The sequence below is a fragment of the Endocarpon pusillum genome (assembly GCF_000464535.1).
Source record: "Endocarpon pusillum Z07020 unplaced genomic scaffold C734253, whole genome shotgun sequence".
In the NCBI taxonomy this organism is placed as follows: Eukaryota; Fungi; Ascomycota; class Eurotiomycetes; order Verrucariales; family Verrucariaceae; genus Endocarpon; species Endocarpon pusillum.
In genome coordinates, this window is record NW_006913602.1 from 175,501 (window position 1) to 200,903 (window position 25,403).

Here is a 25,403-nt window from a genome sequence, read left to right on the forward strand (position 1 = left end):
GCGGCCCGCGCGCGCGCACACCGCGCGATCCGGCACGAGAAATTCACACGCCCGGCCAGATAGCCCGTGTTGGCGACTAGGACCATCTCGAGCGCGTGCGAGGAGAGATACCCGGCCCAGCGCGTTGCGATCACGGGGTGAACTTGGGAGGGGGTGTGGATGCGCAGCACGGCGATGCGGCCGTCGGGGGCGAATTTCGGGGCGCTGTGCGTGTGGCGTTCGACTTCGGCGTGGATTTCGGCTCGCGCTGATAGGAAGGCGAGGGTGGGTGAGAAGGTCTTTCGGGGAGGTGGAGGCTAGGAGCGCGGTCCAGGCGCTTGCGACGTCGTAGCGCGCTGTTCGACGCGGGGCGTTGATCAGGCTGACGGCTTCGTTGATGGCTTTTTTGGTGTGCTGTTTTAGGGTGGGAGTTAGGTCGGGGAACGGGGGTAGCCATTTGAGCGTGTTGCCTAGGTCGCCGTGGGTGCCTATGCAGGCGAGGTAGGCGCAGGATTCGGTGAAGGTGGTGGGAGAGGGGTGTAAGGGGAGGCATGTGAGGTAGGTTAGGAGGGAGGTGGTGGCGACGGGTGGGTAGTGGCATGCTGATACTACGAGGGCGTCTTCTGGGAAAGAGTCGGAGAGATGGTGGTCTAGGATCAGAGACTTTGTGGAGGAGTTATCTATGACACGAGGGGCGGCACGGGAGCCTTGGTCTAGGACTATGATGTAGGAGGGATTGTAGGTTGTAGACATAAGGTCTCGCTCGGTGGAGTCGTGGATTGAACTCCCTTTGGTGACGATGTGGGTTGAGATGAGGTCAGTGGGAAGACCGAGGGCGGTGAGCGTCCGATGCAGGATCACGCCGGAAGAAAGACCATCGGCGTCCTTATCTGGGACAAGGAGGGTCGGCTTGCCTGATTGGGCACTGTTACCCGATCAGTCCGTGGCATCAAAGTGACTGCAACGGCAGCAATGCACACCATGCTCTAATGAACGCCCGCGCTCTCTCCATAGCGTCAGCAGGAGCAGGCCATATCGTCTTCCCTCCCTCGTCCTTCACTGTCTCAACTTCGCAGTAGTCTGGCACGTGCAGCCGTGGCTTAAGCTTCTTTTCCTTCATCTTCCTTGGAGCAGATAGAGCAGATAGGGTTGATTGGGCGCGACCGGTGAGACTCGATACTCGCCAATCTTGCGAAGATGAGATAATTGAGTAACCTCGCCGGAACAGGTGTCTAGAGACATGAATTTTGCATGGTGCCAGCCTGGCCAGACACATCAATCGTAGTGACCTGTGGTGGAGATGTCCAGGGGCAGATTGTCCAACAGATGCTGTCGTTTACGTCAAATCGAAGTTAGGGAGAGTTACATTCGACTTGCATCTGTTGGATTCGCCTCTAATTATCTTAGACAATGATCAGGAGAGAAATGATTACCAACTTCAATGTCTTCCGATTTTTCAAGGCGTCTGTGAAGACGTCATTGGCTCGGGACGGACCGCCACCGGATCTATCTACCTTGCCGTTTCCGGGATCTAATACATCCTCATCAGTCTATTTACCTACGTTCCTTCTTTAGATATTTTGAAGTTGGTTCACCACCCGTCCATGTCAATGACATGTTGAAGCACTGCTGCGAACCAAGAAGAAGCTCTCAGTAACGCTTGCATTGCGACTTGTACCAACCATGTCAACCGCCTCAAGACTGTCCTCGATCATGACGTCCATGACTTTCATCATCACCTATCTCTGCGCTTTCCTGATACCCGTACTCGCTTCTCCATTCCAGTTAAACACATCCTCAATTCCCATCATAACAACCTACACCGCCCTAGGCGACTCCTATGCCACCGGCAACGGGGCCGGCACCCATGGTCACTCGCTCTGCAGCCCTTTTTCAGATGCCTATCCCGTTCAGCTCGCCAAAGCCATTGGCCCAGTTCTCTTTCAAAGCGCGGCCTGCAGTGGAGCTACCACTGGCAGCGTGTTCTGGCATCAGCTCGACTCGATTGGGGATAGTGACCTCGTGACGCTGACTGTTGGTGGGAATGAAGTGGATTTCTTTGGCGTCCTGAACGAATGCGTGTATCAATGGCGGCCTCTGGGGACATGTGAGTGTGAGTTGCGGAAGAGTAGGAGATTGATCGAGAGCAGGAGGTTCGTTGACAGTTATGCCAGGATGGTTAGACTGGCCAAGCAGAGAATGAAGCCGAGCGGCAGGCTTTTGGTAACCGGTTATGCAACTTTCTTCAACGAGGAGACTACGGCATGCGATGGTGTTACTTTCAGTATACGAAATCCAGAGCAATTCTTGACTCGCCAACTCAGAAGGGACCTGAACCATCTTGTCAGGATGCTGAATCATGTCATTCGCTCCGCCGCCGAGACTGCTGGAGCCGAGTACGTGGATATGGATGAGATGTTCGAGGGTCATCGCTTCTGTGAAGATGGGGTCAGCGAGCCGGATGACATGAGATCGGATACATGGTTCTTCAACCTGGACTATGGTAGTGGCAATGAAAGAGTCGCAGAAGAAGTCCATCGTGCTCACTCACAGGAGGTATTCCTGGGCGGGTTGGGAAAGTGGTACATGGGTGTGGCGAGAGTCTTTCACCCAACGAAGGAAGGGCACGGAGGGATCCGGGATGCAGTTGTGAAGCAGCTGCGTAATGGGTGAGCACCACGAGAAGATTTCAGCCGAGAGGCTCGAGCCCCTCAACGCAACGCGGATGGCCTCTCACGACTCATGTTGGACAAGAAAGTCCCCGTACTCACCAGGCCGACTTCAGTTGAGGTCTTGGCATAAAGCATGACGGAGCAGACACGAGAACACCTGTGATAAATAAAGTATACGAATTCGTACAACATTTGGATCTTGCCTCCAGGACGTTTATTGTGTCGAGCTCACGAAATGAATCCGAACAGTCAATCTCAGGGAGCGAAGTGGATACCAGGCCCTGCAAGAGCACAGTAGAGGGCGGTCGGCCCAACCTTTGCTGACAACATACTGACGAGCAGTCCTCATAGCCACTGGGAAAGCTCCTCTTCTGGTTGTGAAAGATCTCAGACATGACCCCTCCATACCGACAATGGACAATCTCAGATGAGCCGACTTCCCCATCAGCATGCTGGACGAAAGTATCATTGCACCTCGCAACACCCTTCCAGGAAGCTCTGACGACTCCGCACCAGACTCAGCGCCAGTCTCCCGCCTAGCCAATTTCATCACCGCGGCGCTCTTGCTTACCATCGTTGGTCAGCACAACACAATGGACATGACTGGCCAAGGTCATATTATCCATCTCTTTTCCAAAGCTTGTCGCAATGAACAATTCACAAGCGAACAACTTTCATGCGTGAACCTTGGTCGCCGCAGTCTCATCCACTTACTCGATAACTCCCATAAACCAGGCTCCGAGCTCGCTCATCAGATTGTGAAGCCCACTCCGTCCCATCCGATCACCAACAGCATGAATGTCCACCCGGCACCACCTTCCCCTCCAAAGTCCACGTTCTCACCGCTCTGAAGTCACTCGCCACCAAAACCATCACAACCCCCTTAGGCTACATCTCCACCAACGACGCCCTGAGCTTTTATCTAGCAATCCGTCATCCGCGCCCGCCTCCCCGGCCTGAATCCCACAGACGAGTCAACATGTGCCCGCGCTGTCAATGTACGACATGATCTGAATATTCCATAGACATACCCAGGACTTGTGCAGAATATAACGTATCATACGTACTCGCTTTAGAAGCTGGTTGAGGAGCCGTTGGGTGGTGTCGCATCATAGTTTCGCTCAGCTTTAGACCCCAACACATCGAACTTGGCATACAATACCCGTGCCCTCGCAACATTGCTCAACCACACGCTCGTCCATCACAGCGACGTTTGACTTAGCGGACCTCATGCTCAGTTCGTGGGCACAGTTAGACTGTTATGAGCTTGATTTCAATTATGGATTGGGCAAACCTGAGGCGGGGCGGAGACCGTAATTTGACCCGGTTGAGAGTTTGATATATTTGATGCCAAGGACGCGGGACAGCGAAATTGCGGTAGCGATTGGTTTGAGGGAGGAAGATATGGAGAGGTTGAGGGCGGATGAGGAGTTTGCAAGGTATGGGGGGTATATCGGGTGATGATTAGGCTACGAGAAGGTTGTGATGTTGTCGATGAACGCAGTTGATACTTTTGAACCTTTAGAACAGGCCGATAATGTCACAACCATATTTTGACACCTCTTAGACGATCACGGCCAGTCGAAACGTGGATCGTTATCTCACAATTTGGATGCCATGACCTCTTCTTTGTGCCACGGACCTTTTCAGACGGTTCCCAAAACGTTCTTTTCAAAGCTCTTTTCTGACGTGCAACCTGAGATGCCTGCGAGTTAGTGCGAAAGTCAACAGAATCTATCCGAGATTCAGGATGTGGGAGGCGAATATGAATGGGACTAAAAGCAGCCGATTGAGATCCTAGGCTTCGCGAATTACTGTGCTCTATAGATGACGCTCCACGTATGTCATGAATGACTCCCCTCTGAAATTTGATATGAGTTGTCTACGACCCCGTTGTCGAGGCTCATAAAATCTCTGGGAGGTTGAGAATGTATGGAGCGATCGTAAAAGGGACCAGAAGCGGTCAATTGAGATTTGAGGCTTCGAGAGCTACTGTACTCTTCATGGTTTTGTTTGTATGCGTATTGAACGATCCTTCTCCGAGCTCTTGGCCGATGTCCCTGCAACGCGCTGGCGAAGCATAAAGCATTTTCGTCAGGTTGAATACGCGCAAGGCTAATGTCAACTGGGTTGAAAGCGCTTGGTTGAGATCCATGGGTTCGTCGTAGTCGCCTGATAGATTGGAAGCCACCGCCATTGAGCCCAGATATAGTGCATGCGGTGATGAGCAGAACGAGGTTGATCAAAAACCCATGAAATACAAATGACCAACGTGGAGTGCTAATTTCATAGAGTCTTGGATAGATGACTGCTGAGGAATTTCGATGGTGCTGGAGGAATCCAAGCACACGCCTCACGACATTCGACGTTTCAGGGACGTAAGGCGACCCAATAGAAGAGCTCAAGACCTGCTTGCACACCTCGCTGAAGGCTCCCTTTTCCTATGTGACATATTAGCTATGCTGTTCATGTATTCTTCCAGTCTCCGCCAACCTTCTCATCCTTACAGGTCTGGCGAAGCTGAGCCCCTGTGGCTATTTTGGCCAGCCGATTGCTCTCTTGTGCAAGTTTGTATGTTTCATAACCAAAGAATGCAGTTAGAATGAGAGCCATCAGAGCCATCGTGTTTGAAGTGATCTCGTATTTCGGGATATATTGATAAGCGGAACGCAGTGAGTCTTTGAAGGATGTGGCAAATGACCACTGCCGGTTGGAAGACTCCAAAGCGTTGCGTGACTCATTTTGTTCCTCGGTCACAATAACGGATAAATCGTGGAATTGAGTGCTGTCTTCCGAGATTTGCTGAGGAGGGTCGTCGTTAGGATATCCATGGCCAGAAATAGAAGACAGCTCTATGTCTGCCCCAGACAGGGAACCTAAAGCTTGGGCTTCAGCGTTGGAACATGATCCTTGGATATTGAACGAGGTCGCAGTTGTGCTCCTGGCGCTGTGAGTAGTGTTCTGAGACCATGAGCTCTCCGAGAAGACGGCATCTTCATTAGGGACAGAATGTTGATTCAACTGGCTGGGCGCCCACGGTGGTGGTAGCGCGGACCGGTTGTTGCGGTCGGCAGTTTTCGCAGCCAATGCCATGGCATCTGCTCCACCGGGGCTTTGAACATGGAGAGCGTATTTGATGAGGCTGCCTTTTCTATACACAAAGGCGATCGAGGATGGCGAAACCTGGCGATTCCTGGCGATTTGCGTCTCGCCATCAGCAAGGAAACACAGCGTTATACGTACGCAGCGACAAAACCTGCCTTGCATGCCATTTCTTGCAACTATGTCTACTCACGTTATTGCAGCCTTTTCGAAGGGTTCCAAGGCTCACAGGCCGGCACCCTTGAATGGGAGGTAACATACGGAGTTGTACTTTACCCGCAGCCGGACTTCACGTGGCAATCCACTGTGGCGTCAAACTACTCCGTACTGATGAACTACTTAGCCATCCAGGCCCTGAAAAATTGACGCCGTAATAATGGCCCGAGGGCGCTGTGCGGTGTTTCTAAAACACTAAGCACACATAGTTGGATGCTGATTGTCAGTTGTTCTAGGCCGTATATGAAAGATGCAAGCAGCGTAGCTGATGGTAAGATAATACTTGCAATACACGTAAGGACTGGAGGGTCGTCTGCAGACAAGGAGGTGTAATTTTACAGCTATTACGAAGTCGTGCATCAAAAGTTATGAATATTGCTAACTAGGATAAGTAGACGCTAGCTTTTCTGTACTAACTAGCGTATGATCAGCACGTGATGAGGGCGTAGATTTGGCCAGGGAATGGATAGCTGAAGCTTCATTGACAAAGGTCTGTGAGCCCCGTCAAATGACCTTCCTTACTAGCAGATTATATGTGTACTATTGTGGCGTCCTACTGGTTGTCAGCATGGACGTAATGGAGCTGCTTGTCGAGACTGAAGAGGCAAAGGAGGGGCGGAGGGAGGCGCAAAACAAGTGGGGCTGAACTTCTCATGAAGTGTATGAGAAGGGTTGTGATTCTGGAAGCCGTGAGTTGTACACTTGCTGAGCAGCTGGGCCATCAGCAGCAGATAGAGAGAGATAAGGTACGCAAAGCTCTCTTTCGACAGTATTGGCAAACCTGATACCGCACTTTACCATCTTAAGATGCACAAATAATCTCCTGAGCGTGGTGCTTCGATTTACCATGCCTAAGAAAAGCATCAACGTGCCAATCTACCTCAGCCACCTGGACAAGTCCCGCACCATCCCAGTGTTAAGCGAGGCCAACTGGTCCGGAAACTTTTTATGTTACCCGCTCCCAGCACACAAAGCATGAAAGCCCCGGATTATGGCGCAGGGATGTTCCCCGTCTGACGACCTCCGTTCCTTGGCAGGGGTAAGTACGCCAAGCTTGACCGGCAGCCCGGCAGCCCGGCAGCCCGTCCTGGTTGGTTCGGAAGCATCTGGCACAAGGGCCTGTTCATGTAGACTCTCCGATACATCGCCAACGTTGTCTTCCCCTCTTCTGCACTGAGCTTTCCGCCTCGATCCGTATAGTAGAGTTGCGTGGATCTACAATGCAAAGCATGGCCCAGCTTTGCTAGAGACCAGCCAGCAACACAACGCCAGTTTCAGACTGCCGAAACCCAGACACTCTCAAACGATGTGTGTCAGGATTTGCAAGGTATAATTAGCAGTGTAAGTTGTGGTGCACAACCCCGCGTCCCTGGTCCAGGGTTGAACTTCGAGCTCCACCTGCATTTCCCGATGGGTTGGACGGTAAGCTTCTGGTTGCTCGAATGTGCCTCGTGGATGAGTCGCTTGCATGAAGTTTTGTTCTAGACAATCGGACACTGATCACTGCGGCGGTGGCTTTGGCAAGTGGCTGAGCTATTGGACGGCCGACAGGCTGATAGCAAGCTTGCGGACAATGAGCAAATGGCACTATCCAGATGGGCTGCGTCTGAGTATAGGGGCTCTTGAAAGGTCGCCGGAGAAAAAGCCCAGGAACACAATGCGTTTCGTTATCGCCAAAATTCAACGCCATCTCTGCTTGTGAATTTCTGCTCTCTGTAAAGTCCATGGCAACAGCTTCCGGCAAACACATCCGGCAGCAGTGGACAGCAAATTTGGGAACATAGTGCGTTACGTTTCATGCAGGTTAGGTATTTTTTTTCCTTCCAAGCTTCTACGTCACAATTGGCTGTAGGATGATACTTCCGCCAATAAGACTTTTGCGGCCATGGGATTGTGTTTTGGCTGATGGGATTCTGTCAAATCCCATCCCAGACGAGTCCCATTTCAGACAAAAGATTTCCTTGATCCTTGGTCGCTTATCATTCCAATCCCAGCTGGGTGTTTCTGGTTGACCCTGAGTGGATGGGCTATATAATCTTGATCAGAGCCAGCCCTCGATTTTATCCATCCATCGAACAGACACAAAAAAAGCTTTCTCAGAAAGGAGGATAACCAGAATGCGGCCAAGTGGCACGAAAAATGCACCTGCCGCTGGCGCGAAACGGGACAAACAAGAATTAGGAGAGCTATCTCCAGAGCCACCTCAACAGCGTAAGAAAGCAGACAAGAGATCACCAGAAGCTCAAAAGCCGCCAGAGCAAGCCAAAGGGATAGGAGAACAACAACGTCAAAGTCAACAACAATCAGGTTTGACCCGAGATCCGCGGCAGTCGAGTCAAACGTCACAGCATTCTCAGCAGTCTCAACAGTCTCAGCAGCCTCAGCAGCCTCAGCAGCCTCAGCAGTCTCAACAGTCTCAGCAGTCTCAGCAGTCTCAGCAGTCTCAGCAGTCTCAGCAGTCTCAGCAGTCTCAGCACTCAGCAGGCTAATATATTTACCTAAAAGCGCACAGCCTGCTAAACAGGAGAAACCACCTGCTCTCTCACCTCGTTCCAGTGCGTGTCATGCGTACCTCCGTGAAATAGCTCAGCAAGGCTTGATATCAAGAGAAGAAGCTGTGGAGAAGTGGATAAGATGGAGAACAGACCCCATGTATCAGGACGTATTCTGTGATGTAATGTGCAATGTGCTAGGAGAGTTACAAGAGGACGATGAAGCTGGGCCTTCGGAATCGCGATTGTCACGGAAAGAGCAGAGAAGACTAGAGCTCGCAGAAGCCTTTCTTGCAGCTTGGCACAACCTGGATCAGCAACGAGAGATCCTAGGTCGAGAGCTTCAGCGTCTGAAACCAGCTCAACCAAAACGAGCCTCAACCCAAGCAAGTGGGCTCTCACAGGGTAATTCTGACATGTCATCCGAGTCGCAGGATCAGGCATGCAAATCACTAATAGAAGGTATGATACGAACGGAAAGGATGACAAGAGATCAAGGCCATGGAGCTTGGGAGACATGGGTTAGATTCCCAGAACTCCATTCATGTTTCACGGAATCAGCAATCGACACGCTACAAAAGGCTGAGTCACTTGATCCGGGATCACTACCACAAGGCGAGCGGAGTCTCTTGAGAAGGAGCAAAAAATTTATTCAAGCTTGCGGAAGCACAGCTCAAGGGGATATATCAACCCCACCCACTCACCAGCAACAGATCCGAGGTCAATTGAAGAGACGGTATAATGAGGCCAGCGGGCTTATAAAGCACATGATCCAGGAGGGGGTAGTGTCGGCAGAACAAGGTGCATGGGTTTGGAAAGAGTGGAAAGAACAGCTGACATTCCGGCCACAGTTCAAGAGAGATGTTACGGAACTGGTTGAGAATCTGCGAGGAGGTGACCCGCGCTCAAGACCACACGGACAGCGGGCACTACTCGAGTCGGCAGAAACGTTTCTCGCGACATATGAAGTCCCAGGAGCACAGCAGCGACAGATTCCCGCTGCTTCGCAGTCTCAACAGCGGCCTCCAGCCCCAATCCGACCCCCTCCATCAATAATACCACAGCCCCAATCCCAAGCCTACAGAGCCCTACTCAGAGAGATGACAATCCAGCAGATCATAACACCGGAATCAGAGGCCCAGAAATGGGAGATATGGAAAAAGGATTCATATTGTCGGTCGGAGTTTGTGATGGAGGTCTTCCAGTTGAGGGACGCGTTGCGACAGGGTAAAGGTCCGAAGGCATCTCCGGTAGCGAGAGACAGGTTGATGAAGCTTTCGGAAGGGTTTTTGGCTTGTTCGATGGACTGATGGACTGATTGCCTGCCTTTTGAGCTTTGAGCTTTTATAGAGGATGAAGGACGAAGAAAGAATGATATGTTTGATGCTGCCGAGGGGTGATGACTGAAGCGTTCCAGCGCCAGGTGATATATGGAGGGAAGGTGGACATAGGTTACTATATCTAAGCCCGACAATGACAACTCATTCACTCGAAGCCAAGACGCGAGAGTTTCATTCTGCCTCAGGTTTCTCTGTCCTTCTGGCTTTCACAGCTCGATGTAGGATGACAGGGAGATCAACTAGGAATTATTGAAGGGGTAGGCCTCATGATCTCGCTTCCCAGTTACACCTTACGCTGTGACAACCTCAGCTGGGACCAACACCTAGAGAAGCGGAGTGAACGGAATGGAGCAATCTGGGTAGAACAATAAGGACTAATAGACAGGCATTGACGGGTCTATCGGAATCCAGGCGCAGTGAATTGGTATCTTGATCGTAGCATTGAGTAGCATGCACTCCAGACCGGCACTGGGCGGAAGCCATAAATATGTCTGATATAGCTGGACTTGCAAATACATGATTTTATTGCAGGTCTTGTTCCTCCGGGACCGGTTCCATTCAGGCACGCTTCCGAAATAGGGATAACTCTGTGTAGGAAGGATCTGGCCGTCTGCTTGCAGATCCTTAGGGAGGTTGGATGCGAAGTTAAGACACATAATTGTTCCCATTCTCCTGAAAGGTTTTGTATGTGAGCTAAGATAGGTACTGGAGTACCCCGATACTAGTAGCAGAACACTTCGGTGGTATTCTTTCCTTGCATGCGAAAGGTCTATACAAAGCGGACAACCAGCTGGGTTCCGAAAGTGGTATGTTGTCGAGGACTCTCATGTTGGACCAAACCCTTGATGTATCTACTGCTTCCCGAATGTAAATCCACTGATGGTGCCGGTGTTGTGCCCCAACTGGACGCCTGAATTGTTGCTGCCAGAGAAGACCACATGGGAAGAATTACCCCCGTGCCCGCTGGAAGCGTCCGTACCGACATTTCCCCCACTCCTATCTGGAGCGGTGGAGGTCCCTATATCCTTGACGACTCTCTCAGCCATAGAAAGGAGGATCTCTCGTGCATAGGCTGCAGCGGTCGCTGCTGCATACTCCTGCCAGTCTTTGTTCTTATGCGAGTCTGCGTAATCGCAGATCCCTCGGATCACGAGACAGGGGAAGACATCCATCAGCCCGGCGGCCTCCATCTCGAAGCAAAGGCCGTTGTTATGTTTTGCGCTGATCTGGTCTCTGGTGACCTCGTGTTTCATGACCCGATCGCCAGACAGGATTGTGCTGTAATGAATCTGTACCTCATCTGCTGGATCGCGATCTGGTCGCTGTTCCTCGTACTGCTTATCGTGCTGCGTGCACTGTGTGCCGGCTTCATGGGCATAGCTGGTAAGGAATAATCGATCTGGGGTGGCTGGTCGTTTGTATAACCTTTTCATTCTCGGGTATTTGGTGAATCGATCTAGGTGGGTCGTGAAGAAGCTTTCATCCCCTTGTTCTTGTCGGATGTACCTGTCTTCCAATATGTTGACAACCTTGAGTAACTGCGCTGGAGGTTTATTGAGTGTTCTGGTGACCTCGAAGTCGTCTGAAAGCTGCTTTCCGAGATCATACTGTACGACCGCAGGCCCAACTTCAGGCGCCCCAACGACGACATCTCCAAGACGCACATCCATCTTCGGGAGATGAGGTATGCCGCCCCCAATACCGACCAGCAGTCCTACTGTCATGTTCGTGAAGGTCAAAGGAATGCGCCCTACCACGTCAGCGATAGCAACTTTCCCTTGCGCACCTCGGGCTGGCCCTGCAATAGCGACATTATGCGCCCCAATGCGACCAAGCGTGTACTCGTTGCTGTCTCCCTGTTGTAGGGTGATAGGGTCATGTTCCTCATCTAACATCACAGTAATGGCGTGCATCTCGAGGGGCTTGACGTAGATAAGCCCAACTGTATAGGCAGCTGCTGAGAGTTGCTTTCGGGTGGCCATAGCGTACACTCAAGGAGATTCTAGCCCCTGGAGAGCGCTGATATCAAATGGTCAATCAACTGTTTGAGCGACCGATCTCAGGCATTCAGGTTCCAACAAGAGAAGAGAACCTGGGAAGCGGTGGGAGGATCTCATCATTGTATTGGTATTATGCTCAGTAAGCATAGTGGGCTTATGTATATGCCGCCTGTCCAGGCCAGCATTGAGCCTCCATACACTGATAGGTGCAGAACCCCGACAGCTGCTCTCCGATTGGATCTGCTTTGCGAAATTCGCCTTTAGCGTCTTTCAGTACATCCAACACGATCGCCAGCCTTGTGCTTGACCAGGGTCTTGACGTTTTGTGGGGGCCGCCCATAATTGTCAGCGGCTAGCAGTTGTTGCTGAGCTTTTCCGAGTCCTCACACTTCGCAGAGACTGTGTCTATGAGGAGCACCTGAGCTCGGTGTCAACAACCGTGATCACACGAGCTCTCTAAGTTCTCGCACGTATGGTGAGAGCAGATTCCTGCAAGAACGGAGACCTCCTCCATCTCGCAGCTCGCCCAAATGCTGCCCAAATGACCGCCCTGCAGGCAAAGATACTGGATATGGGGCACAATGCAACATTCTCAGGTGATCGAAACCAAGGCCTCCAAGTCGGCATTTCTTCCGGCACGATCAACAATGTCTTCAATATCGAATCAGGTATGTTGTAGTCTTTGTCACAACTGAAGCTTTGCTTCTCTGCGGCCCGAGCCTCGTCGCTCGGAGCTCTCATCTTGAAGTCAAGTAAAATTCCTTGAATCTACGCTTACGTACCTCTTCTGATCAGCAACCAAAATCACTCCCAATTACCAGCTTGGCTTGAGGCTCAGCGAGGCACCGCAAATTGACGATGATCTTTTTGTCGGAAGAGAACCGGAACTCGAACAGCTGGAGGAGTGGCTTTCACCAAAGACCACAAAACAAAACATTGTTGCTGTGTCAGGTCTTGGAGGGATGGGCAAAACTCAGCTAAGCATCCACTTCGCGAAACATCACCATAAAAGCTATTCTTCGGTACTCTGGTTCAACGCCAACAATGCAGCCACTCTTACAACTGGCTATGTTCAGTTGGCATTGTGGCTCATCGGCCAAGAAGAGCGTAGAAGCGAGGAAAACCAGCCCGATGAAGATCAAGCGGTTCGATATGTACGACGGTGGCTATCACAGCCAGAGAACGACCAGTGGCTGGTTATTTACGACAATTACGACGATCCCCAGATGCCTGGAATCAAAAGTTCCACTGGATATGATATCCGGCAGTTTTTCCCAGAAAGAACCCAAGGTTCCGTCCTGATAACAACACGCTTTTCGGGTCTTACATTTGCCAATCGTTTACCGCTACTCAAGTTTGAGGATATAGACCAAAGCCTGACCATTCTGGCAAATTGGTCGGGCCGGTCGACTGAAGAAGGTATGAGTTGACGGTTAAGGAAATATTCATCCTGTAGCTGACTACTGGTCCTACCGTTCTTAAACCCAGGTGCACGTAAACTTGCCAACCGACTAGCTGGGCTGCCGCTGGCGTTGACCACGGCAGGATCATACCTTAGGAAGACGACAGATAGCTTCAGCGATTACCTACAGATGTACCAAGAGAGCTGGGACGACCTCGCGGACAATAGCAACGAGCTACTCGAATATGCGGATCGAACTCTTTATTCTACATGGAATATGTCCCTGAAACAGGTTCAAGATCAAGATCCTGAGGCGGCGAATCTCTTGCGATTGATGGCCTACCTAAGCAATCAGGACCTCTGGTACGAACTCTTCCAAGAAGGGGCCGAATCCGGGCCAGCCTGGTTGCAGGATGTAGTGAAGAGCAAGCCAAGATTCAATAGGGCCATAACTAAACTTCAAGAGTATTCACTAGTGGAGGTTGGGGCAGGAACCTATAGCTTACACACCTGTGTGCATGACTGGACGCTGGAATATCTCAATCGCGGGTTTGATGCAGAATTCTGCCTGCTGGCCATCCACTGTATTGCGCAAAACACCAAGCATCATGACAACGACGCAGACTTCTGGAAGCTCACTCGTCGACTTGGTCAACACGTCTCACGGCTGGAACATGGTCGGCTAGAAGGGTTGATAGACTGGAGTGGTGTGGATATAGCGGATCTATACGAGTTAGGCTATCTACACTTATTTAACCAGCAATTAGTGGCGGCGGAGAAGAAACTTCAGTTGTCTCTACAAGGTCACGAGGAGCGATTAAGTAGCAATGACCTAAAAACCTATCGCCTGGCCGGAACGCTGGGAATGGTCTACCGGAGACTGAATAAGCTACCCGAGGCTGTGATGATGTTCGAGAGGGCGCTGAAAGGCTGTATAATGATAGTGAATTCCAGCCATATCGGTACACTGAAGCTCGATATATTCAATATTCTGGTCAACGTGTCCCCAGGCCAGGATAAGACGACCGAGGTGGAAATGTTGTATCAGCATCTACTTGAAGGATCTCAGAAGACACGGGACATTAGCTTTGCAACTGAATGGATACTTTATGTGTTGTGCCAGCTGGGCCCTGTCTACTCGGCTCAGGGCAAGATAAATGAGGCGGAGATAATGTTGAAGGGGGCACTCCAAGGCTATGAGAAGATATTGGGTGCTGACGACATTTGGACTTTATATGCACAGCTTGATCTGGGCTTGCTTTACAGGGCGCAGCGTAAGCTGGTTGACGCTGAGAAGATGTTCATGAAAGTGTTGAAAGGAAATAAGAGACTTCTAACTGCAGAGCATCCTAACACTTTTCATTTATTGTATAATCTGGGACTTGTCTACAGGGACCAGGGTAGGCTGGTAAAGGCTAGGACCGCCTTTCAGCAGGCATTGAAGGGGTATAGTAAAGCATTTGGTCCTGACCACGAAGACACTATGAAAGCAGTGACAGGTTTACGTTTGGTGAATGAACGTAGAAAGAGAAATGGAATTAGGACAGCGAGGGCAGGCGAGAGAGGGAGTGAAGATGAGGAAGAAACCAAAGGCCAGGAAGACAGTGAAAGCGGCGAAGAAAGTGAAGACGAAGGAGATTGTGAAGACGGTGAAGACGGTGAAGACGGTGAAGACGGTGAAGAAGACGGACGGTGAAGACGGTGAAGACGGTGAAGACGGTGAAGACGGCGAAGACGGCGAAGGCTGTGGAGGCGGCAAAGAAAGTGGAGACGAGAAAAAAAGTGGAAGTAAGGGAGTGGGAACCCGAATAAGTCGACGAAGCATATTTATGCGTTTCAAGAGCAAACTCCCCTGGCGGGCGAGATGAATACGAAAAACGCCGAAGGCAGTGGCCTACTCTCCTCAAATCGAATGTGGCTAGGATTCCATAATCTTTATTTGTCTGCATCTAACACGCCGGCAGCCTATTTGCGAGTGTACATGGTGGACCCCTGTCATCCGAAATGAGTCCAGAATGGTAGCATCGGTTTTGGAAAGGTGGCCTCTGGACACAACCTATCCTGGATTCATGGCTCCCACGACCCTCGTGGCTTCAAACATGGCACGCCCATCACTTCTTCCGCCGCCGCTCCTCCTTGCAGTCCAAACAGCTACGCCAAATCGAACAACGAGTGTTATCCCAACTCATACTACGACTCATACAGCAGCACTGACAGCGACACCACCTGAGGAATCGTCTCCGAAGCACTCGCTTGTTAGCCTTCTCTGTACGCAGCGCATGTACACGGGATACCCAACAATCCAGACAAATACCGCGGCATCTAAACCCCTTCACATGACGGAGAAGATCACAGTGGCAGCGTCGTTTTTCTCTACGGAGAAACCAGTGACAGGACTTGACGCATCGATCCACGAATGGCCCGTTCGGAAACCCTAATCTGATTACTGTTCTTCACTCGGGGTCGACGCAGCGGTTTGGCTTGCAGGTCTGGCATCTGCAACCATTGGGATATCGAGAGGGAAGAATGGGATCCGGCGGGGGAATTGCGGAGCGCGCAGGAGCGGTAGCTGTTGGGCGTGGAGTCGAAGCTGTAGAGCGTGGAGGTGGTGGAGTGTTGACATCCTGTATACGCTTTCTTGGGAAGGAGACCGATTGTGGAAGAGCGGGTGAAAGCATGAGTGTGATAAAACCCTTTTCGGCTGAGCTTAGAGATCGACGATCAAATCAAAAGCAAGTCGTACCTGGAGGTTGGATTGAAGATAACTCAAAAAGGAAAGTCTGGGGTATTCTACTCACGTTTCCTTCAAAACACTGGACACCAGATCAGCAAAGCTCTCTTACTACCTAGATTCAAATCGTATAAAGACTGTACGACTTCCAACTTACAGATGCGGCAATTGCTGTGGCAGGCAAAGGGAAGTTCTGACTTTGTGGCGGTGTGTTGCATAACTACTTAGAAGCCGCGGACAGCCAGCAATTTTGTCAACGTGCCTCAGGCGCAAGCACCCAGAAGCAGCAGGATCAGCACTACTTGTAACCATGTTCTGTTGTACACAGCGCTATGTACCTGATACCGTATGTCACGGGCCAGCGATATCCTCAAATCTTGACCCAATACAAAATATCATCTTGAAAAGAACAGGCTGGTTCAAACGAAGGACCTTTGCCCCTTCCCTCTGAGCGTTCTGCCAGGAATTTGATATTGCCATGTTGATAGGCCCACCTAATAAGTGACTTCTTCACTCTACCGCTGTTTCGCCCCTCGAAGATCCCAGGAGCAAGGGCAACTCATACACATCGCCATTTCATCATCTCTAGAGACTCGAGACTCCTTAGAGATAACATTCTCATCCCCAAAGGTGGCTCCTTTCAAAGTCCTCTTTTATCATCGCTCGTGAGTTTGAGGTTCCTCAATGAAAACAGTGGACCCCACCACCACGCCAGTTGTCGTTGCAGGGGACTAGCATTCGCAACGCTTCCGTCCAGCACTTCTTCTGTCGTTCTAAGGGAGTGGTAGCATCCAATACAACCCACAGCACCACCCTTTCCCATTTGTCACCCCTAGGGATTGATAGCCATCAATATCACCAAACCCCCAGTCTTGTTGTTCATAGGGACTTCCGAGGCCTAGAGAAAACGGGTGCCCGACTCACCCCTGAACGTATCGTCCCTAGGGAGTCGATTTCCCCAATGCAGACCGACCCAAAGACCTGTTCTACGATCTCTAGGGCCTGGAGTACCTAGGCGAAACAGGTCCACACCCAAAGATAATCTCCGCAGATTTGTCTAAGGACTCAAGATCCTTAGGCGCGACTTCTTTCAATGTTCCAACACCAAGGTAATTCCAAGAATGCTTCCCGTCGACCAGATTCACACCGTAAGGTCCTCTAAAGCTTTCCACATCGTCTTATTCTTAACGCTGCAGCCTCCACCTGGACCCGGGTTCTTCACACACCCTTCCTCAAGAGACCGAGCAGCAAGATCGAGCTTTGCCTCAGTAGTGGCATACTGCATCAACATCCTGTACGCGCGGGAGCAGGGAACTCCGTCAGGATGAGGTTGTTCTTCTTCGTCGGGAACTGTGGGCATTTGGGTTATATCAGCGCTGGGGCTGGCAGCCAGATGCGTGAGAAGCTTGCAAGGTGTTGGAAGTGCTTGGGATGGTGATGAAGTACTGGCGGAGCAGGCATGGTGGTCCGGTTGGTCAAAAGCTAAGTCACTGGTTTGCGTGTCGCAAGGTCCTTGGTTATCGCTTGGTGGCAAAGGTACGCTTTCAATTGGCCGTTCGTCCCCGTAGAGTATGGGTGATGCGGTGGCAGTCTGAGGAGGCCCTCCTACAACCGAAGCGCTTATATCTGTCTGACCCGTTCCGGAGAGACCCGTGAGAGGTGTAGTTTCCGAGCTAGGATCGCAAGACGTAGCAGCTTCCCAGAGCTGATGTCCTTCCCGCCTCTGATTTTCAACATTGGTATTAGCCTGGCCGTAACCAGCACCAGCTGGTCCTCTCAAGCAGTGTCTCCGCAGCGAACCATTCAACCCCTCGCCATTGTCTTCTGCATTCTTTTCAGCCCACGATTTGATTGTGTTCTCATCTACCCCAAGATGCTGTAATAAGCCTCTCAGATTCTTATTCTCCTGAAACACCTTCCTAGCCGACAGCTGAATCTCGATTGTGGCTTGGACTCCGTCTCTCTGCAGCTGTCTCAGCTTCTGCTCCAGGTCGGCAGTATATTCTTTTTGGCGTGCTCTAGAACGACGTTTGTTTTCCCGGACGCGGCTCGCTCGTTCTGTGTCCTGACATTGTCGTTAATATGATGATCTACGGGTAGGAATTAAAGTTGTCTCCACTCCTACCAAGCCCATTTCTGATACGTGCTGAATTAGGGACAGGAAGCAATTGAAGATCAAGGAGGTGTCTAACCTCAAGAGGTTTGAAATGGCAGTGGAGTAATAATCATATCTGCATCATAGCGGGATCGGAGGTGGAGGTGAAGCTGGTTTAGTTCCTTGGTATGAAGAATAGCTCGTTGCAAAAGTACTGTGAGTCCTTGACGAAACAGTTGACTTGCTGGTGCTGTCCCGGTAAGTTACGATGAGGATATAGAATAACTCTCCACTGTCTATTTCATGAATTGATTATGAAGACCACATGCTACAAACATTTTTAAGATCTATAAACAATTTTGAGCAATCTTTACGCATCATTCGTACGTAAGAAATTATTCTTACTTTTCTCCGCCACTTGAGACAGCGCCAGCAAATCGAGGTTTTCGTTAAGAATACACAGCACTTTTGCAACGGGCCACTGTCATGCCGGTAACGTGGCGTCATGCAGGGCCAATCGCGCAACAGCTGTCTGTCCCTCCAGAAAGAGCCAATCATATATGGGGTGTCTGTCCTCTGCTCCCGCTTGGGATAGAGCATATAATAGGTAGTCTTTAGAGCCAGAAAGATGAAAACTTCCCATTTGAGAATTGTACAGGTTAAAATTTGTGAAATTCAAGACCGTCACTTACAGGATTAATGCCTGGGCTAACCATGGCTGCCAACAATGCCAAAAGCAACCCTCCCGTCATACTGCCCACCAGTGATATTGAGTCCCAGCGAGAAATCGAATCGCACGACACGACTATCGTCGATACGCCCACACCTGGCAACGAGGGTGCTGGCATGAGAGACAATTCCAAGGTCCCCCATCTATCCTTGCTGAAACTGTTCTGGTTCTTCTTCTACAACTTCGGTCTCTTCGCCTGGGGAGGTCCTGTAGCGCAAATCGCCCTCATCAAAGACCGACTCGTCATCCAAGACAAATGGATTACCCTTGAGAGGTTCCAGCGTGTCTTCTCAGTGTATCAAATCCTTCCTGGCCCCGAAGCCGTCGAGCTTTGCATGTTTTTCGGATGTCTGTCAGCTGGCAGGATCGGTGGTATTGTTGCCGGCACCGCATTTATCCTTCCAGGCTTTCTACTCATGCTCCTTGCCTCATACCTCTATTCCCTGGCTGGGTTAGAGAATAAGTATTTCAATGGGTCTTTCAGGGCCCTACAACCAATTGTGGCTGCAATGGCAAGCGCGCCTCGGCCCTATCTGGCATTGACGTTTCTCGACTTACTGTTTATAGGTTCTGCGAGCGACCCATAAGATAGCAGATCATTCTGTAATCAATCACAGCACTCACAAAGTCAATCAATATCTCATCTTGGCCGCCCTCTTCACGGCACTTAACAGTGCGTTGCGCATCAATATGTTAGCAGGACCTACTCTCCATTCTGTCCTGTCCACCGCTGACTTCGAAAAACACCTATAGTTTTATCTCTCTTGGCCTGTATGGGATCATATACTCACTCATAGCACGGCGCCTATGGATCCCGGCTGTCCTTCTTTTTGTGCTCCAGTATGTTGGATACGCGATTTATGTCGTCTTTCGCGGCGTTCCGTCGCCAGTCTCTCTTGCTCTGGGAATAGCAAAGACTCCATCGTTGATCAATCTCTTCGCCCTCGGACTAGTCGCCGGTACTCTGTCTTTCGGTGGTGCCTACACAGCCATACCATTTATTCAGACCGAGGCAGTCTTGAAAGGAGCGTGGTTGTCGCAGCGTGTCTTTATCGACTGTATTGCCATTGGTAACATTCTGCCTGCGCCACTTGTGATTTTTGCGACCTTTGTTGGCTTTCAAGGGGGTCTGGTGGACAACGGCCTTGGAAATGCATTCGCTGGAGCCATCATCATCACATTGGGAATGTTTCTCCCTTGCTACATTTTTACCATTGCTGGTCACGACTTGCTCGAGAAGCTGGTCCGGAACAAGGTTCGTGTCTTCCCTTCTCCAAATAGATCGCAGCCAATAGCTAACTCTTTGTAGATTCTGTCAGACTTCTTCGATGGGCTTTGCGGCGCAGTCATCGGTGTAATCGCTGTAATTGCTGTCGAGATCTTGAAGTCCAGTGTCGAAGGGACGTCCCGGAGGGGCGAGGAAAACTCAATCAATATCGTTATCGAAAGAATCTCGCAGAGTGCGTCGGCGGGTGTACTGTGCGTTCTGGCTTTGGGCGTGCTTTACAAATTCACCAACAAATACACAGCTTTGCTGATATTGGCCTGCGGAGCCATTGCTGGGCAATTCCTGTTCGTTGACTAGAATAGAAGCAAGAAAATCAATGAGAATCTTGGGGTTGTAATTTAGAAATAGATAGGACCTATTTGCAGAAAGCAGACCTCTGACCACATTTAGGGCTCACAGAAATCCATTCGTACTCGAGTAGCTGCGGTGATTGAAGTGGTCTGCTACGTATGGGCATTGGTGCCATGCAGGGCTCGGGCTGATATGAGGTCTAACTTAGGGTGGTTAGCGTCAAATTGCCGCAGGACATCAAATGCACCACTTCCAACCAAGGGGAGCGCTGGGATATCGAATACCCTGCATTACAGCCCGAAATGATTCAAATCTCTCAGTATTGTCTTACCATAATGGTATATCTGATCTTAGTCACTCTATTAATTTATAGAGATATCACTGCTGCATCAATAGCAAGAATAGGGATATATAAGTCTTTGACCGGAAGTCAAGCTTAGTTAAAGGTTCTAGGTAAGTTCTGGGCATGCCAGTGCATTTGACGTTATCCTACATCAGCATCCTTGATTCAACTGTAGACTGTCGGGCATAATTGTGGCTGTCGGGACAGTGATTACGGTAAAGAGCTGGAAGAGGCTCAGCAGAAAGACGGCGGCACCGGCAACACAAAGGCTGTTCGGCAAGATCTAGCGTACATTGAACGGAGCCTGGGGTGGCATAAGCTCCATCTGGACTGGACTGAGAAGCAGTGAATAATGATGGAAACGACGCCACCGACATCCCTCGAGGAGGGCGATGCCATTGATTCGGATCCTTCGCCGGAAGTTACTCTGAGGTTCTCCACGCGCAACCACTCGAGCAGGTGACGTCCTGCCGTCCTCGGCGATATTCGCATCTCAAAGGCCAAGCCTGAAAAGCAGACTATAGGTGCCCGGAAGCTGGCGACTCCGAGAATTGAGCCAATCATACAGGATTTGAATGCTAGCCTACAGAGCAACATTTCACATTCACCGAATCGTCGAGATCCAAAGCCTCAACGTGCCAAAGGAGAGGCGGCACTCCGCCGAGTTCGTCCGCATAAGGTGTCCAAGGCAGAACGAGTCATCGATGTCAGCGCCGAATCATTGTTGGAGACGCAAGGCCGTGGCACCAAGCATGGCCAGTCCCAACTCGATCACGACCGATGGGACTGCCAACTCCACAGCGACCACAGCCAGCGTCTAGAAATGTCAGGACACGATCCGGAAATTTATCGAGAGTACGGATTGAATGACTCTGGGGGTGAATGGTGAGCGTTCTGTGCATTAGGAACAGTTAAAACATCTTGTCCCCCCATGGTGTCAGGAAGGCATGATCACAGCATCCCCGAATTGACCATGCCCATTTCTGCCGTCGCCCACGATGCATGACGTGCCCTATGCTGGTCAGACCTGGCATCTGTCTGCCATTGAAGCTGCAGTTCTCTTTTGGGAATGCGATGAGACTGTGGCCGGCCATGGGTCTCGGCCAACGGGGCATAACCCTCAATCGCTAGTTCATAATAGACAGCTGAATTGCTCTCCAGAGCTCGTTTAATTGATCACTGACTCAAGTATTCTACCACACTCCTGTCTGCTACGGGCATTGGTGCGCATTCTGTTCCATTTTGAGACGTTCTCGCAGTGCGCTCTTATCCCGCCGTTGGAATCATCGAGATCTCAAATGTAAACCCTGCTCTGCTAATTTACCCGAGTCTTTCGCCATTCAACATATTACATTTCATTCATGCGCAGATACGAGCCCTGCCATCTGATTGGTAATGGCGGTTTGTTATCTCTGCCATCCTCTTGTTATGATTTGTGGGTAGGAGGAGATGGCTTGCGACGCGTCATGCCGTGAGTTTCATGTCGAGATTGGGAGTAGACCCGAAGTAGGATTAACCGATGTGACTATCATGCTCATGGCGACCCTGATCTCGATGCTCTCTGTGACTGATTTGTCTCAGGGGCCTGCAGCCTGCCCTTGGTTAACGAGTCCTGTCCTCCAGCACGATGCCCATGCCTCCCGGTCTCAGCGCAGGAAAAGTGACCGGCGCAGGGGTACCGTCAGCTGTCGCTGGGCGCGGAGGGGGCCTGCAGCTGGAGATCTGGACTTTGTGAGTTTTTGAAAACCCGAGCAGAAGGGGGGCGCTGGATATCGTGGAGAAGTCGACATTGGGAAATGCTTGTTATCATCCCTTCAACTGCCTATTTTGAAGACGTACTCTCGGGGGTTCCAGGAAGATTTGGGTATTTGCTTGTCACCCCCTTTTCAATACCGAAATTAAGAGAGGTCAAGGTAGACTAACCCTAAGTGGACAAAGGAAAGAACGAGCAAGACACATAGAGCAGGTAGAAGGTAGGATGACAGAGAAGGCGGAGGAAATCACAGGTCAAAGAATGCAGTGAAGTGCAGTGCAGTGCAGTGCAGACGATCATTACAGCTTCTGACAAGGAAGTGAAGGAATAGTACCGCGGTCGGCCGCTTAGTGCCGCGATTAATGTTCGCAGTTTCCTGGTACTTTTGAGTATTGCTTGTTGGCTGGTGATTGTGTATTGATAAACATGTGAATCTTGTTGGCTGGTGATTGTGTATTATATAAACATGTGAATTATGTGGGCATCCACAGAGATAAAGCTGCACTCTCCTACCATCTCTTTCACCCTATATATGCACATCGACTGTCTGCCTCCTCTTCATCTCTTTCTCTGCAGCATACCCACGTCAAATCCTTAAAGACAACCAAGCAAACCTTGATACAAAGCAGTTTAGAGCAGCACCAAGACGCAAACGAAGAAGGTGACAACAAAAGGAGAAAATGGAGGAAGATGAGGTGCCTAAACTCATGTCCTTTGCTTTTGTACATGTAGAGGAGACTGCCCGCCAGAGAGATTTGAGAGAATCATACAACTGGAAAATCACACCTGGGGGTTGGTTAAGAATGGATAAGAAACCGCCATCCACTCCACCGAAGAATCTTCCACCACTGGAGTTCGCGGGTCAATGCTTTGATGAAGATGAGAATGTTTGGACAAGCTGCTTCGAGATCGAGAAGGATGGCAGTATTGCAAGTAACGACACCTCCTTCCACAAAGTCCGAAGCGCCGCTGGCAACGTGGAGCTTGATCTTGATAAGGTTTGTCCTCTTGTTCTTTTCCTGCTGAGTCGCCTGTTTTCCTCAATAGCTGACGTCTGACAGGCTCTGGGCCTTGTAGCTGACGCCAGTAAAGCGGCTGGTGTCATCTTTATCTATTGCGAGAATCAGACGACGAGATTGTCTGGTTTCTTCATTACTGATAGGTTCTTTCTGACCTGTGCTCACTTTGAAGTCACAGCGATTGTTGAGGAATTGATAAAGAAGAGTGGATCAAAGCGAACCCAGATCCGTACAGACACGAAGCTTTTGGGTACTCCCTGGCTCTGTACTCAGAGTCCTACAGAAAAGTCGCTAATATTTATCTGACAGGCAATGGTACATCCGCTCATCTGGTCTTTAGAGATGAGGTCCGAGACTTTGCTATCTTCTGTCTTGATGAGGATCAGCAACCCCATACATCTCATTTTGATCTGGATCGAAATTTTCCAGGTATAGATCGACTTGACTTCCGTACCGAGCTTGCCAGTCGAGGAGCCTTTACCATTGGGTACAACTCGAACCATAACTTTGAAGATTTTCCATACGCGCGTAAGCAAGTCATCAACAATCTAACACCAGAGAAGAAAGCCCGAGCGGAGAACACCCCAACGACTCCAGTATACTTCCATCAGGTTTTTCTTCCAGACCGTAAGAGTCTCTCGATAGGGCGCCTTGATTCAGACCCGCCAAGCAAAGGCGAAACCAAATGGAAACATCGAATCACTGGCTGGTATGGAATGTCTGGCGCCATGATCGCTTGTCTTGATAAGTCATCAACCTTGGATGCCAAAGTTCAGGTGCTGGGACTATGTAAGGCTACACAAGCAAGCACAACCTCTGCATCATGAGTAACTCACTAACGCGCTGTATTTAGTCAGCCGTGGCTCCGGCGGAAACAACAACCAGATGGTGATGCTTACAACTGAAATCCTTCGAGACATTCGTGATGTCATCCGCTCCCATACCTCTAATACGGCTCTAGAGTCAGTACGTGAGTAACATGCATGGGCAAACTATCATCAGGGAACGTTGAGAGAGATTGGCTACCACCGTCACATCCTTTGTCACGTGCGTTACGTTAGCTCTACTTGGCGCTCCTAACTTAGATTAGCTCTCGCTGCTCTTCAGCAACTTCTCTCCGAATTTCATCCTCATTAGAATCAATCAAGTCACTTGTTCCATTGCATTCTTGCTCATATTGTAAGGGAGGCCACCAGTACTAGATTATAAGGTGATCTGCTTTCTGGAATCTTGAAATAAGGAGTCCACCAGTATCCAATCCACACGTACATAGAGAGATGTTGAACTCGAAAATACAGTTGGCCCCATTTTGCTCCGCGTTGCACTAGTGTTTTGTTACAGACTTTATACGCGTTTCGCATGAGCTATGCATGTATTTTCGGTATTTGCGTTTCGCGCTATTTCGCTTGGTATCGCAACACTGTACGTATGAATGCACTCTATGCACCCTCATTTAGATAGAACAACTTGCTATTTCAACTCACTTCCACAGAGTGGTAGCAACGTTCGACATACCCAGTTCGTGCCTGATGCAACTCACGGTCCGTCTAGGTGGACAACAAATCTGCCAAGACAGCGTCTTCTTTAGCCCTTGTTCTCGAACCTCTCAAGAGCTTGGTCTCAGAAGAAGTAAAGAAGTTCTCTGCGAATGATGTGGCAAAGGGTATCTGTGAATTTCCAGATGGAACTATACCAATCGATCAAATCCAAGAACTGTAGGAACCGAAAGCGAGAGGACCATCGCTCAGAGATTCGCTTGGTGAAACAGAAGACACAGGAACAAGCAATGCACACGGTTCCCATTATACCCACACCCGAATCTTGACCTCTTTTAATCTTGTTTCTACCTCGAGACCTGAGCACGCGTGACTGTAAAACCAAGCGATGAATAAGCAACCCTAAGCAGCGTCTTATCGTCAAATTGGTGGGGCGGGGTGGAAGGCTTCAACA

General features: G+C 50.2%; 11 protein-coding genes across 11 annotated transcripts; 7 read left to right on the forward strand and 4 right to left on the reverse strand.

The window, feature by feature from the left end:
* Positions 1-130: 130 nt before the first annotated feature.
* On the reverse strand, positions 131-1,099 carry EPUS_00055 (uncharacterized protein; the record flags this gene model as incomplete). Its single annotated transcript, XM_007789085.1, has 3 exons — positions 131-316; positions 367-904; positions 960-1,099. 3 exons carry the CDS (start codon positions 1,097-1,099, stop codon positions 131-133), a joined length of 864 nt encoding a protein of 287 aa, XP_007787275.1.
* A 563-nt stretch (positions 1,100-1,662) lies between these two features.
* On the forward strand, positions 1,663-2,652 carry EPUS_00056 (uncharacterized protein; the record flags this gene model as incomplete). The annotated part of the gene is made up of 1 exon (XM_007789086.1): positions 1,663-2,652. One exon carries the CDS (start codon positions 1,663-1,665, stop codon positions 2,650-2,652), a length of 990 nt encoding a protein of 329 aa, XP_007787276.1.
* Positions 2,653-3,100: 448 nt separating this feature from the next.
* Positions 3,101-3,502, forward strand: EPUS_00057 (uncharacterized protein; the record flags this gene model as incomplete). The annotated part of the gene is made up of 1 exon (XM_007789087.1): positions 3,101-3,502. One exon carries the CDS (start codon positions 3,101-3,103, stop codon positions 3,500-3,502), a length of 402 nt encoding a protein of 133 aa, XP_007787277.1.
* A 993-nt stretch (positions 3,503-4,495) lies between these two features.
* EPUS_00058 (uncharacterized protein) lies at positions 4,496-5,923 on the reverse strand (the record flags this gene model as incomplete). Its single annotated transcript, XM_007789088.1, has 3 exons — positions 4,496-5,092; positions 5,145-5,844; positions 5,895-5,923. 3 exons carry the CDS (start codon positions 5,921-5,923, stop codon positions 4,496-4,498), a joined length of 1,326 nt encoding a protein of 441 aa, XP_007787278.1.
* Positions 5,924-8,086: 2,163 nt separating this feature from the next.
* On the forward strand, positions 8,087-9,861 carry EPUS_00059 (uncharacterized protein; the record flags this gene model as incomplete). Its single annotated transcript, XM_007789089.1, has 3 exons — positions 8,087-8,418; positions 8,475-9,694; positions 9,812-9,861. 3 exons carry the CDS (start codon positions 8,087-8,089, stop codon positions 9,859-9,861), a joined length of 1,602 nt encoding a protein of 533 aa, XP_007787279.1.
* Positions 9,862-10,652: 791 nt separating this feature from the next.
* On the reverse strand, positions 10,653-11,783 carry EPUS_00060 (uncharacterized protein; the record flags this gene model as incomplete). Its single annotated transcript, XM_007789090.1, has 1 exon — positions 10,653-11,783. The coding sequence occupies one exon, from the start codon at positions 11,781-11,783 to the stop codon at positions 10,653-10,655; it is 1,131 nt and encodes a 376-aa protein (XP_007787280.1).
* A 490-nt stretch (positions 11,784-12,273) lies between these two features.
* On the forward strand, positions 12,274-14,899 carry EPUS_00061 (uncharacterized protein; the record flags this gene model as incomplete). Its single annotated transcript, XM_007789091.1, has 3 exons — positions 12,274-12,469; positions 12,597-13,220; positions 13,290-14,899. 3 exons carry the CDS (start codon positions 12,274-12,276, stop codon positions 14,897-14,899), a joined length of 2,430 nt encoding a protein of 809 aa, XP_007787281.1.
* A 319-nt stretch (positions 14,900-15,218) lies between these two features.
* On the forward strand, positions 15,219-15,641 carry EPUS_00062 (uncharacterized protein; the record flags this gene model as incomplete). The annotated part of the gene is made up of 1 exon (XM_007789092.1): positions 15,219-15,641. One exon carries the CDS (start codon positions 15,219-15,221, stop codon positions 15,639-15,641), a length of 423 nt encoding a protein of 140 aa, XP_007787282.1.
* A 1,434-nt stretch (positions 15,642-17,075) lies between these two features.
* Positions 17,076-18,068, reverse strand: EPUS_00063 (uncharacterized protein; the record flags this gene model as incomplete). The annotated part of the gene is made up of 2 exons (XM_007789093.1): positions 17,076-17,999; positions 18,060-18,068. 2 exons carry the CDS (start codon positions 18,066-18,068, stop codon positions 17,076-17,078), a joined length of 933 nt encoding a protein of 310 aa, XP_007787283.1.
* A 675-nt stretch (positions 18,069-18,743) lies between these two features.
* On the forward strand, positions 18,744-20,344 carry EPUS_00064 (uncharacterized protein; the record flags this gene model as incomplete). The annotated part of the gene is made up of 4 exons (XM_007789094.1): positions 18,744-19,318; positions 19,377-19,451; positions 19,513-20,014; positions 20,069-20,344. The coding sequence occupies 4 exons, from the start codon at positions 18,744-18,746 to the stop codon at positions 20,342-20,344; spliced, it is 1,428 nt and encodes a 475-aa protein (XP_007787284.1).
* Positions 20,345-23,114: 2,770 nt separating this feature from the next.
* On the forward strand, positions 23,115-25,172 carry EPUS_00065 (uncharacterized protein; the record flags this gene model as incomplete). The annotated part of the gene is made up of 5 exons (XM_007789095.1): positions 23,115-23,432; positions 23,496-23,703; positions 23,763-24,242; positions 24,307-24,419; positions 25,005-25,172. The coding sequence occupies 5 exons, from the start codon at positions 23,115-23,117 to the stop codon at positions 25,170-25,172; spliced, it is 1,287 nt and encodes a 428-aa protein (XP_007787285.1).
* Positions 25,173-25,403: the final 231 nt, after the last annotated feature.